The sequence below is a fragment of the Aspergillus bombycis genome (genome assembly GCF_001792695.1).
Source record: "Aspergillus bombycis strain NRRL26010 chromosome Unknown contig00092, whole genome shotgun sequence".
NCBI classification, from domain to species: Eukaryota; Fungi; Ascomycota; class Eurotiomycetes; order Eurotiales; family Aspergillaceae; genus Aspergillus; species Aspergillus bombycis.
This window is the reverse complement of record NW_019170094.1, coordinates 53,435-66,287: the sequence shown is the minus strand read 5'-3', so window position 1 is coordinate 66,287 and position 12,853 is coordinate 53,435. Positions and strand designations below refer to the sequence as shown.

General features: G+C 48.1%; 4 protein-coding genes across 4 annotated transcripts; 3 read left to right on the top strand and 1 right to left on the bottom strand.

Moving 5' to 3' along the window:
- Nucleotides 1-36: 36 nt before the first annotated feature.
- Nucleotides 37-2,755, bottom strand: ABOM_009098 (M28 family metallopeptidase; the record flags this gene model as incomplete). Its single annotated transcript, XM_022536226.1, has 2 exons — nt 37-222; nt 278-2,755. 2 exons carry the CDS (start codon nt 2,753-2,755, stop codon nt 37-39), a joined length of 2,664 nt encoding a protein of 887 aa, XP_022386000.1.
- Nucleotides 2,756-3,873: 1,118 nt separating this feature from the next.
- ABOM_009097 (GNAT family N-acetyltransferase) lies at nt 3,874-4,488 on the top strand (the record flags this gene model as incomplete). The annotated part of the gene is made up of 1 exon (XM_022536225.1): nt 3,874-4,488. The coding sequence occupies one exon, from the start codon at nt 3,874-3,876 to the stop codon at nt 4,486-4,488; it is 615 nt and encodes a 204-aa protein (XP_022385992.1).
- Nucleotides 4,489-7,394: 2,906 nt separating this feature from the next.
- On the top strand, nt 7,395-8,996 carry erg13 (hydroxymethylglutaryl-CoA synthase; the record flags this gene model as incomplete). The annotated part of the gene is made up of 4 exons (XM_022536224.1): nt 7,395-7,454; nt 7,534-7,636; nt 7,699-8,780; nt 8,859-8,996. The coding sequence occupies 4 exons, from the start codon at nt 7,395-7,397 to the stop codon at nt 8,994-8,996; spliced, it is 1,383 nt and encodes a 460-aa protein (XP_022385993.1).
- A 1,847-nt stretch (nt 8,997-10,843) lies between these two features.
- On the top strand, nt 10,844-12,775 carry ABOM_009095 (uncharacterized protein; the record flags this gene model as incomplete). The annotated part of the gene is made up of 1 exon (XM_022536223.1): nt 10,844-12,775. The coding sequence occupies one exon, from the start codon at nt 10,844-10,846 to the stop codon at nt 12,773-12,775; it is 1,932 nt and encodes a 643-aa protein (XP_022385994.1).
- Between the last annotated feature and the right edge of the window lie 78 nt (nt 12,776-12,853).

Here is a 12,853-nt window from a genome sequence, read left to right as displayed (position 1 = left end):
AAATGGGAGGTAAAAAGATCAGGCAAGCTGCAAGATTTAGCCATGCAGGAGTTTATCACCTGCAGTGTGCAGGATGTCGGAAACCCGATCAACCCATTCCTGGGTCAGTGTCCAATTGCGCGAATCGATGCTGTCTCGAATGGCAGGGAAAAATGTCGCATCATATCCGGACCATAGCTCAGGCCCGAAAAGGACGTGTTTGAACTGCGTGCGATTAGGTACCTGGTGAGAAGTAGTTAGCTCACATCCGTTGTTCCAAATTTTGTAAACTGCTTACGCCGCCATCTATCCTATCGTCCAAAAGATGAGTATCGAAACGAGCCATTCGAGCATTGTGCTCCATTCGCTGAGCCGCAATCACATTGTTCTCGAAGCCTCCAGTGCCCAAGACTGTGTCGTGCCACACACGGGCCCACTGCTGGAACTGCGCTGCATCATCCTTGACCTTGGCGGCAGCATCATACAAAGGCTTGAAAGTGACAGTAATCTCACGGTTGCTATTGCCACTAGAAGCGTCATGGGCAATCGGGACGTTCTGGGACTTGGCATATTTTTCCAGATCGATAACATATGAAGCAATATGATCGGCATACACTTCTAAATCAAAGGGTAAGACTGGAGTATCCGCAAATTGAAGAATGAGCAATCCCCAGAACTGAGCCAAAATTTTGTGATACTGGAAATCGGGATCTCCGAACCGTACCATCCAGTCCCAGTTCTCATAGCAACTGTGATAGGGATATGGCTCCCCAACAAATCCGAAGTCCACACTGGAGGTTCCAGCAATATCTTGGAATGCCACATAGTCACTTCCGGCGCCGAGCGGGCCGAGCTTTTTCTGTTTCTTTTCCCAAATTTCTTTCAGCGTTTCATTGGCGACCGGGTCCGATATGCGTCCGAGAATTTGCGTCACAACACGCTCGAAAAGCGGGCATCCCGAAGCTTCAAATTCATTACCGCTAACACCAACATCGACGTTCATGTAAGCATATGCATTGTCACGGAGCGCGTCCAACTCCTTCTCCACATGTTCTGTTGACCCGATCAAGTTATATTCTTCTGCATCCCAGCTGACGAATTCAATAGTACGGAGCGGACGCCAGCCAAAGGTACGAAGCTCGCCAAAGACTCGCACGACCTCGAGAAAAACAGCAGTGCCACTGCCCGGATCTGCGCTTCCCAGACACCATGAATCTCGGTGATTTCCAACGATGATCTTCTTCTCTGGTTGTTCCAAACCGATGATTCTCCCGAACACGTTGTAAATAGGCTGCCTTTCCTCCTCGTCTTGTAAGTTCATGAGGTTGACTTTGGGCGACGTTCCGTCTCCAGTCCACCATTGGTCCACATTGGGAACGCCACCAACCCATTTGTCAGGCACCTGGGAGCCATGGCCCTTGATAACCTGCAAAAGCCTCTGGGCATCGCGCCAGGCGATGGGTAAGCTAGGGATGCTGGTCAATCCTTGGCTTTCCTCTGGCTTAAGTCTTTTCTTTTCGTCCGGTGTGGACGCAAAGCCTGGGGAGAGAACATCTCCCACCACCCATGACATCAAGCTTACGCCACCTCTCTGAACACCGTCTTCCGGCATAAAGCGCCCATCCGGATAGGCTGGTCCTCGGACGAAGCCATCCTCAGAGGGATCTGAGTAGATGATACATCCCACCGCGCCGGCCAATTCAGCAGCTTTGATCTTCAAAGCTCGATCGGACTCCGACCCGTAGTACCTCACGAGTGCTATAGAGCCTTCTACGGTGACGCCTTGATCAGCGAGGTACCGAAAGTCTTCCCGAGAACCATAATTGGCGTAAATTATAGGGCCGGTGACATTTCCAGTTTTTGAATGCCCGTGGAACACGGGCGTTTCCCCGTTCATTTCTTCGAGTGTAGCCTCCCAGGAGAGATCAGGAGGGTCAACAATAGCGACTCTTCTTCCGTCATCTCTCGGGTAATTCAGGTACACTTGGAATTCCTCCATTTCAATCTCATCCAAGCCTGCGATTTTAAACTCCTGCTTCACCCATTCCGCCAACGCATAACTTCCTTCGGTACCGGCCATATGAGTAAAGTTGGTGACTCTCCTCAAGTTCTCCGCGATATTTGTTTCATTAACGTGGCCCTGGACGAAATTCTCCACAGATGCCGCACTATAAGATTGGCCCATGATAAATCGCGAGTTCATGCTGAAAATATCCGACACGAAGAAGATATAAACGACTAAAACTACTAAGAATAGCCCAAATAGCCGCAGCATGATCATACATCCGTGTGTTCTCAAATTTGTTCGAGTGCCATTAAGATCAATGGTGAAGCGGAAACTCGGTAGATAACGGCGTATAGGAAGATGAATGGCAGATAGGGATCGCGTCAGACTACTGAACCGCTTCGAGAATCGAGAACGCAATAAGCGAGAGCGTTGAGACGATTGCTGATCGCCGTCCTCCACGTCCATCTCATGTAATTCCCGCTGCAACTCTTCGAGCGAGCCCCTTTCCGAGTCGGCGCCCGGGGAGTCGAGACCATCCAGGCTATCTCGGACAGATTCGACCGTGGGAGGTTGGTATCCATGAGGTCTAGGACCGGCACTTTCGCGGGCAGTGACATCGTCGACATTGTGAAGTAGACCTTGCCTCTCGGATTCGTCGTTTGATTCGGGGCCGAGGTTGGATCGGGAGGAACTCGGGCGGGCACCAACGGCCTCTTCGTAGGAGGGAATAGGGAGGGCTTCGTATTCGAACTTACTGTCGTTGCCCATAGTGGAAGATCTGGGGCTCCGGGGAGCCGTGCGAGTTGGACCGGGTCACAGATACCGGACTAAGCGGGATCATGATCTGGATGGGAAAGGAGTGATAGTCGCAAACATGCTCCCAGACCGGAGAAAAGGACTGAAAGAAAATTAATCTAGGAGAAAATGGATAAAGAAAAGAAGGGGCTAAGGGATCGTGGAGGGGTGGCGGTCCGTGAAAAGGAGAGGTCTCTAACGGGTCGATACTTAATTAGTAAATGATAGATAGAGTCGGAGGGAGTTTGAGGCGTCGTCGTTGTCCCCAGAATGTTAGTCGAAAGGCGTGGCGCAGGCGAGACGAGAACTGAGACCCACGCTCGGCACTCCGATCGTAAGCAGGCAGAAGGGTTTTTTTTCCCTCTTTGCCCTGAATCCTTATTGTACCAGGTGCACATCGTCAGGAATGACTGTGGAGCGTCAGACCCCTTGCAGATTCCATGGATGCAAACCAGAACGTTCAATCAGTTCAACTGCTTTGTATGAGTGAAGAGCAAGAGAGCGAGCGAGAGAATCGCAGATTCACCTGGCCATGACTGTTTATCGTTCTTAATGACGGTTACCATACCGTACATTCCGTACATCTATGCCTCAAAAGTATTCCAATGCTAACGTTTCTCGTTCATCGAATACCCTGATTCTATATCGTTTTTGTTCTTCTATTTACATATAATCCTGGTTCCCTCTAGACATCGAGTATGTCACAAGAAACCTGCTCTAGCAACATCTACAACCATTGTAAGGTAGATTTATGCCTCGAACTTGGGGTCCAGAAACTGCCCTAGGAGGGATCGACCAGAGTGAACTATTGTACGGCATTACGTCGATACGTCCCATCTTTTCATAAATCTCGATCATCTACTCCGTATAGTATGTTCTGTCAAAGGACTTGACCCACTGTTATGTGGGGTCGAGTCACCTGTGCATCCGATGTGCATATCGTTTGTATATGGCGGACACTCTTTTCGGTTAAGCCTCAGATTCTCTCTATAAATTGAAATCCCTCCCTCCAATTGAATTGTAGAAGAAGACGTACCAGCCATATCATATAGACTAGGCAGTTTACATTGCAGGATACGTGTTATACCATAATGTCCACCTTCAACCCTTTTCGATCCGAGCGACTAGCTTATCGAGCCATTGAAGACACACCGGAAGACGACGATTTCATTCATTCCATCCAGTCCGATCCCCTATCGTACGCGACCTCAAATTCAACACTATTAAAGCCTCAAACGAAAAGTGATACATTGAATGGCTACAAGAAAAATCTTGTTAAGGACACACTTTTAGCAGTTATCATCTTACTACCAACCCCGAATGCCCATGACCAACCTGGAACGGCTGGCCCTCCCCAGGAAATGTGGACGTCGATCGGAATTATAGCTCTCAAAAAGGACGAACCGGGTCACGGCCATCATCGCAAAAGTTCTATCAGCATCGATATTGCTAAGCCCTATCAGAATTATGGCTACGGAAGCGAAGCGATTGAATGGGCGGTAGATTGGGGGTTTCGGAAAGCTGGTTTGCACCGTATCGCAGTTGAAGCTTTCTCTTATAACCAAGGTGCTACACGCCTTTATGAGCGCTTGGGCTTTCAATTTGAAGGACGGCAAAGAGAAGCTATCTGGTACGATGGAGATTGGCATGATCTGTTAACCTTCGGCATGCTGGACCGAGAATGGAAAGGACAGCAACAGACCTAGAAGTCGACGGGAGGGTCAAGTGAATAATTATTATTATTCCATAGCGAGGTAAGATATCTCCAAAGCAATAAACTAGAAGGGAGTTCAACGGAGATCAAGGTTAGATTAGGAGCAAAGGTAGAAAAATTATATAGTTTGCTACATTATTATTACCACCTTTTTTTAAATTATCACCACTGGTCTTGCTTTACAGGCAGTGGCTCCTGTAATTGTTGTTAAGTCGCTAGAATATTGCCTTGATTGGTGGTGAATGCAGTGCCTTGGACGTGTAGACGTAAATCTTAGCTACTAATTGTACCAATTATCTCCAGTGCAGTTGTATTTCATTGGTGAGGAGCCGCTGCGGTCTTGATAGCTCATAGCGGCAAGTTTATATATATGTTGAGGTAGCACCAGGCTGCCACCAGCTGTCTCGCTGCACAACATTACAACGACTAGTTTTTATGGTATTACTCTCAACAATCTCCAAGCGTCCCATCAGCTATTTCTACGCTTGGTAACTTCTTGAACAAATGTTGAGCCTGCCTTAAAGCCGATAGCACGGGCAAAATCGTGTACCCAAACCACACGATCTGAGCCTTGATTGGATGAGCATGGAGAATGTGTCATAGTGTAGTCCGAAAGACCTAAGCGAAAGGTTGATGATGTCTCTATCAGTTATACCGATGATACCTTTGCCTTATAGAAGGCCTCGATGTGTGTAATAATAATTCTGTGAGTTTTAGTAACGACGAATATTATCCCTAGAGGAAATGCGGGGACTCGAGCGCTATGGCTTGCCTTTACTTATATCCATGCTAGCCATTCTCTCAATAACTTCTAAGTGGTCTCACTAGAACACATCCAACATAGGAAAAGAAAGATAAGCAGAAGTAAGTAGCAGGGAAAAGCAACGGTGGTAACAATAACAGATACAATAACGGTGGCAAAGATTTAGTAAATGGCAGAATATCAAGGTCCACCTTAGGTGGTACTAGAAGCCCTAATACGTTGTATGGTCGTTGTGGTCATCCATCACGCCCACCAAATACCGACCGGAGGGCCCACCGACCAAACCGAGATGCAGGGAAATCGGCCTAAGAACTCTTTCTGCCGGTCAAGCCGGATCACATTATCTTTGGGCGCGACGAAAAGAAATCATGTACATACGTAAATGTTCGGGATCTAACTGAAACACGCGAAACCTGGTGGACCCGTCCGTACTTGCATGGCTATGGATTCCGTACTACATTACTACACACGGCAATGCTAGTACCCCTCTTCTATAACCGAGTTGGAAATTTCGTGCATAGAGGCTGAAATTCACCTTTGAGGACCGGGTATTGTGAACTTGTGATCTGCAAGAAAGGTCGCTGTCAGACCACCATGAGATTGCTATTGCGACAGCAAGCAGAGGCATATGCCAAACAGGACATACAATAGCCTGAGGAATGTATTATGCTCTGTGGAAATGTGTTTTGCCCACGTTTTGTGCGATATCGGAACCTTTGTACTGACCTTGAGGTGCTTGGAGTACAGGCAGGTTCAATCGAACGGATCCACATGATAAGATTGATTGTTCTTGGAATCTTTTCCTTTTCGAGGCTGAACCTACCGTGGGGTGGATATCGTAATCAGAAAATGAAACTAAAAACCATAAAAACCACAAAAAAGAGGCCCGCAGGGTGTACAGAGATGGATGGAGAATGAATAGTAACACATTCTTGTTTCAATTTATTGATTTTTCTTTGTTTGTTTTCGGATGGAAAGATGTGAGCTACTGTTCAAAGGGCAGCTGAGGTGTATTGACAGGACAGGGTTGACGTGTGCACGGGACCAGGAGAAGGTAAAAGCTACTATTGGCATGGATACGGGTTTCGTTGTCAGACATTTTAAAGGCAGTGAAGTATTCCGGGGCCGATGACTTTCAATTGCCCAATTGAAGAAGACAAAGTGTATTATGCACTACGTGGTACAGTATGGGTGGGCCATGTAGGAAAAGGGAAGTTCCTTGATACTAGTACTAGCGATGATGATGTCCGTCCTCAGGTGCTATACTACTAGTACGAGGAAATGAAATTTGGAGGAGCCTTCGAGACTACTGTATGGACTCTGGTCGGGAATTAAAAATGGACACTCGGTACGGACAAACGGGAGTAACCCACACGACAAGTTAAGGGGGTGCCTGAAATGGATCTCTGGTACACCAAAGCCCACCATCGTCAACCTCATCCATCATGATACTCCGGATGTACAAGATAGCAGGTATTGACTAGGAGAAACTCGGGTGGTGCAAGAGTCGGTGAGGAAGAAAACAGGGAGGGGGCGATTCGAAATCAGGCAAGCATTTTGCCCAAATGCTGATTGCAAGTTGTAAAATTCTTTCATAGGTTGAGGATAAAAGGAGTTCTAGTATGTAGAGTACCGTGTACATTATATCCTGGAGATAGATTTTGGATGGAGGAGTGCACCAGAGTGGGGAAATTAATCTGCTGATCCGTACTTGGTCGTTACCATTCTTACCACAATGCACAACTAAGCTAGGTACCGCTAAACTATTTTCCGTAAGGCGTGTGGGCCTCAGGCCGAACAATCAGGCCCGTCCAACCATGAGCGACGGAACGAAGGGTCCACCTCCCTCACGCCAGCCAATCCGGAACTGGACCCGGTCATTTTTGCCTCGCAATGTGTAAAAAAGTTACTTACCACTAGGAAATCTGATCGGAAGCCCTCTTGTGGTTCTTATATATGCTCCTCCCTACTCCTTGTTGTTCTCTTACCCAGCTGTTTTCCCTCCTCGTTCTCTTTTTCTACTTCTTGTTTTCCACCGTTTCCCTTATACCTTAATAAACAAATCTTCCTCTCACTCTTTGGTTGTTTACTTCTTCAACTATCTCCAATTCTACCCCCCCTTTTACACCGCCACTATGTCTGCTCGTCCCCAGAACATTGGTGTCAAGGCCATTGAGGTCTATTTCCCTAAGCAAGTATGTGCACTGATCCGTCAGCGAGGTTGTGTCGAGAGAGAATTAAAAGAAGAAGAACACTTGCTAACAAGCTACGCAGTGTGTCGAACAAACCGAGCTAGAGAAGTTCGACGGTGTCAGTGAGGGCAAGTACACAATCGGCCTGGGACAGACAAAAATGAGCTTCTGTGATGACCGTGAGGGTATGTTGACCTGTTATCCTGTGAATCTTTTTCATTTGTTCCCCCTCGCTAAGTGTAAATAGATATCTACTCTGTTGCCCTGACCACCCTCTCCTCCCTCTTCCGCAAATACAACATCGACCCCAAGTCCGTTGGTCGTCTCGAAGTTGGCACTGAGACTCTCCTGGACAAGTCCAAGTCCGTCAAGTCCGTTTTGATGCAGCTCTTTGCCGAAAGCGGAAACTTCAACGTTGAAGGTGTTGACAACATCAACGCTTGCTACGGAGGTACCAATGCTGTATTTAACAGCATCAACTGGCTCGAGTCTTCCGCCTGGGATGGAAGAGATGCTGTTGTTGTGTGTGGTGACATTGCCCTGTATGCCGAGGGAGCTGCTCGCCCTACTGGTGGTGCCGGCTGTGTTGCCCTGCTCATTGGTCCCGATGCTCCTATTGTTTTTGAGCCTGGTCTTCGCGGCTCTTATGTCACCCACACCTACGATTTCTACAAGCCTGATCTCACTAGCGAATACCCCGTCGTTGATGGTCAGCACTCCCTTCAGTGCTACACTGAGGCTGTTGATGCTTGCTACAAAACCTACGCCGCTCGTGAGAAGACGCTGAAGGAGAAGGCTCAGAACGGAACCAACGGTGTGGCCCATGACGAATCCAAGACTCCTTTGGACCGCTTCGACTACATCCTGTTCCACTCCCCTACCTGCAAGTTGGTCCAGAAGTCGTACGGCCGTATGCTTTACAACGATTTCCTCGAGAACCCCACCCACCCCGCTTTCGCTGAAGTCGCCCCTGAGCTGCGCGATCTAGACTACAGCAAGAGTCTCACTGACAAGAACGTCGAGAAGACTTTCATGGGTCTGACCAAGAAGCGCTTCGCTGAGCGTGTGAAGCCCAGCCTTGACGTTGCCACTCTTTGTGGTAACATGTACACTGCCACCGTCTACGCCGGCCTGGCCAGCTTGCTCAGCAACGTCACCTTTGACCCCAGTCAGCCTAAGCGCATTGGACTTTTCTCCTATGGCAGTGGTCTCGCTGCTTCTATGTTCAGCGCGAAGATTGTTGGTGACGTGTCTTACATGGCTGAGAGGCTCGACCTCCACAACCGCCTCAACGCTAGGAATGTCTTGGCCCCTCAGGCCTATGTTGAGGTAAGCAATAGTTTCCCCTTGAACTCCTTTCCGTCTTGGTAATTTGCGGTTCGACTTGACTAACTATTATATTTCTAGATGTGTGCCCTGCGTAAGCAAGCTCACTTGAAGAAGAACTTCAAGCCCTCCGGTAACACGGAGACGCTCTTCCCCCACACCTACTACCTCACTGAGGTGGACGACATGTTCCGCCGCAAGTATGAGGTCAAGGCATGAATAATGGCTAGCGCTTGATGTTGATTTGGACATGATGAGTTTCTTTTTCTTCCTTTTTTAGACGATTCATTAGATTCCCCTCAGGACCGCATTGTCGTGTTTGGTTGCCTTGATAGAGTTCGGAAGCTGGGCTATGCCTGCAAACTGTCTCAGTCGATTCTATTCCTTTGTCTCCCTTGCACTGGGTTCTCAAGAGGAGCCCAGAAAGGAAAATATTTTCTTGTTTTTAGGAGCTGGCATGATGCTGATGTTCTTTCCTCCCCAAGATGGCGCTGGAATGTTTCGAATTTGTGAGAAGATCTTATTTATTAATTAAACATATTAATCAATTTTTCTGACATATGATTTACTATTGTCATGGTATTCAATGAAGTGAATGTGGTTCTAATCTGATCCATGTGACAATTTGAATGACATCCGTGCTTAGTCATGTCTAAACGGACGGTAACTAGTAGTTAACTATTTTACATCGTTTTCAAGTATTACTACTAGTACTACCTTCTACTACTTCTTGTAGATTCTTCACAACCCTATCTACCTTGACAATGTTAATGAGGATAAAGACAGAAACTATTACAACACTGCAGAGAACATGAAACGAACGATATGTCAAGAATAGAATTCATCTCGAGAAATCAACATATGATGGCTCTTTGCACTCCTTCGCGCCAGACGCTTCCTGCAGTATCCTTCATCATTCCTTCTTTTCTCCTTGTTTTATGCGACTATCTCTTCTCCTCATCCAATCCAATGATTTCCTCCAAGTTAATTTATGAGGACTCAGGATTATTTGTCCGTTTCATTAAAGCCAAGAACGATGCAGGTGATCGAGGGGAAAGAACCACTCAGGGAGCCTGGCGCCAAACTGGAGGGAAGTCGGCGCCTACTGCAACAAACTCCATTGCTCCGATTCAAGTTTGTCCAAAGAGAGTATTCTTAGAATGACTCGGACCATCAAACTATCGTACCGACTTCTTGGGTCTCTGGGACAGCATCCACTACCTTGATTGGTCTGGCCCGGCGGTTCTTGCTGCTGTTCCATCCATCTCCTGCAGCTCCTGCTATCAACCCTCGGCGCTTGTAGTTGTGATCGTGCCTCGAGGACCAGCGTTCATCAAGTATGCCAATCGTTAGCTTTATGCTTGCCGCCGACTAATGGATCTACCACGCGAGATGCTTTTGGTGAGAATCCCTTAAATTAGCTATGATTATCCAGAAATAGCACGAAACACAAGTGTTACTGATTATAGAAGCTTTTACGGGTCATGACGAACCATCCCCAGGATGGGATCAGTGAAGATCTCCATCAGATCTGAAGAAATCGAGTAGATGCAATTTTTAGCAACAAATTGACGCGCGACTGTTAGATGAAACAGCGTCTGCCTGCTCCATTAGCTCTAAGCTCGTTTGTTTCGCGCATCATCCAAAGAGATGCCGACAATTCAGGTGTTCATTGCCTCACTATCACCAATGTGGACAGTGGCTCACGATGACTAGCGACTTTGGCGTCAGTATGGAGTTTTCTCCATGTTTCATATGCTGCTATTCTGGTCGTATGTGTCGGTTACTTTTTTTAATCAGACCGTATGAGCCTCTGATCGAAGAACATTTATATCCAAACATCTGCCTCCCAAGTGTACAAGAACTTAGCATAACCACTCACACAGACTATGACTCGACTGTGATACCTTGTCTTTGAACAACCATCTTTCACCTTCCTTTAGTTTCTTTTGATTATTCATTAGTGAAGATCACTCCCTGATTCCTCGTGGAAGCTGGACCTTCCATTTCTCTACAGCACTGATTACAATCGAACCGTTGCTGCTACACAGCTCGACTCAATGACCATGGAATACTCGTACTATCGGCCAAGCACTCCGCCAGGGTTACCATATGAGGGAATCGTTCGAATGACCCACAGTCGCAATGCATCCGACTCGTCTATATACTCCAATGATTCCTCGCCTTGGTCTGCAGTCACCTCAGTCACCAGCCCGAGCACTGATTCTCCCCCCCGTTATCATCATGGGCCAGCCCTTCTTCCCAAAATTAGGGACCAGGATGTGGTCATTGAACCAGCTCCAGCTAATGGGCCGCAGCGTCATCGTAAAGTGCTATCGAACACCCGGAATCCACCTGGTTTCTTACCATACCCTCCCAATCGTGCAGCAGCTCGATGTCATAGCACTGAATGTGTGGACTACTACACTGTGCCATCCCCAGTCTCGCCCATGTACGCTGATTCAGCATTGGCGTCTCCTGTGAGCATAACGTCTTCGCACAAGCGCAAAGTGTCCAGTGCACATTCTCGATCGTGCTCTGCATCCAGTGTCGATGAGGCAACCTTGGCCCGATATGGTTATTCCACATACAGGCAGCTCTCTAAGTACTCTGGACAACCACAAGGGTCCCCTACTGCACCAGCCACCCCAGTCACGCCCAATATCATTGTATATCCGCCGTACTCGCAGCCTTCTATTGTTGGTCCCTTCTCGCGCACTTCTCGAGCCCGAACACAGGCTCCACCAGTGCTTCCAGTTTCCCCTTACAGCTATTCCCAAGTTTCGAGTGCCCAGTGCTCACCAACTGGCTTTGTCCACGGTGTTGATAGAATAAACCCATCATCTACAACTCTTCTTTCATACCTGACCGGGCCAACACAAGCGATCAATCTGGTTCGAAACGTAAGCGTGATTCCAACACGAGGGATGCATGACTACTTCTGGTGGGATATCCGGAACTTGCGCAGCTGGTCCTCATTTTCCCTGTCCACATTCCATTCGATCAACGGCCTCACGAAGCTCCTGAAGACAGCAATCCCGTCACATCTGACCCCACCAACCGTGGTCTCAGGTTCGCGCTTGTGTCCTGATTCTGAATTCACCTTGGTTGACCTTATCCAAGATATATATGCACCACGAGTGAATGCCGCTTTGGCCGTGTCTCAAGGCCCAAATCACCTGGCGCTCTATGCTACCCCTGTCCCACGGATCCATGGCAACAGGAACTATGGCGGTCCGCATTTCCTTGCAAATTACACTTCAGATACGGAGCGGACAAGCTCGGGTCTGCCCCGTGGACGGCTGGTAGGAATCATCAAAACTTTCGACCGTTGGAACACCAGTATGCGCACTGAAGCACCTCATCGGCGGGTTGAGTATTTAAATGGTCTAGCGCACCTTCAGCGGTGTATGCGCGAACATTCCTGCCGATACGGCTTCATTATTACAGAGATCGAGCTTGTCTGCGTGCGGGCGGGGTGCGACGAGGGTGACGACGTGCCTTATTTTGGCTTCCTCGAGGTTTCAGCTCCTATACCCACTAAACTTGCGGCGAGTCCAGACGACGGCTACTTGAAACCTTGCTCAGTCCCTTATGGTCACCCTCAATCGCCCACACCGTCCAGCGACAGCTCATTGGCCAGTCAATCTCCTATCTTAGACGCATATTCTTCACCAGCCCCAGACGAGCTTGATGTACCGATGACGGCAAGCCTCGCTTTATACTTCCTCCTAATGCTTTCTAAATCTGTGCCTTTGCCATCCCAGCCGTCCTCTCACCTGAATGTTGGCGGACCCGGAGCCCTAACTCGACAACGTATCCTCCCAGAAGGGAAAGACAAATGGATTCCAGAGCCACAGATTGGAGAAAAGCGAGATGCCAAACGAGTGAGAGGCTGGATCTGGCCACAAGATGCCTGGCATCGGCGTGAGGGAGGTGGAGCACCACGTTCGCGAGCGACTGGTGTGGAAGGCAAACCAAAAAAATGGCATAAGTAACGGGACAAAGGTAAGAAAGAAAGGGGGAAAAACAAAAACAAAACAAAACAGCAGAGAGAGAGAGAGAGAAAATAAAAG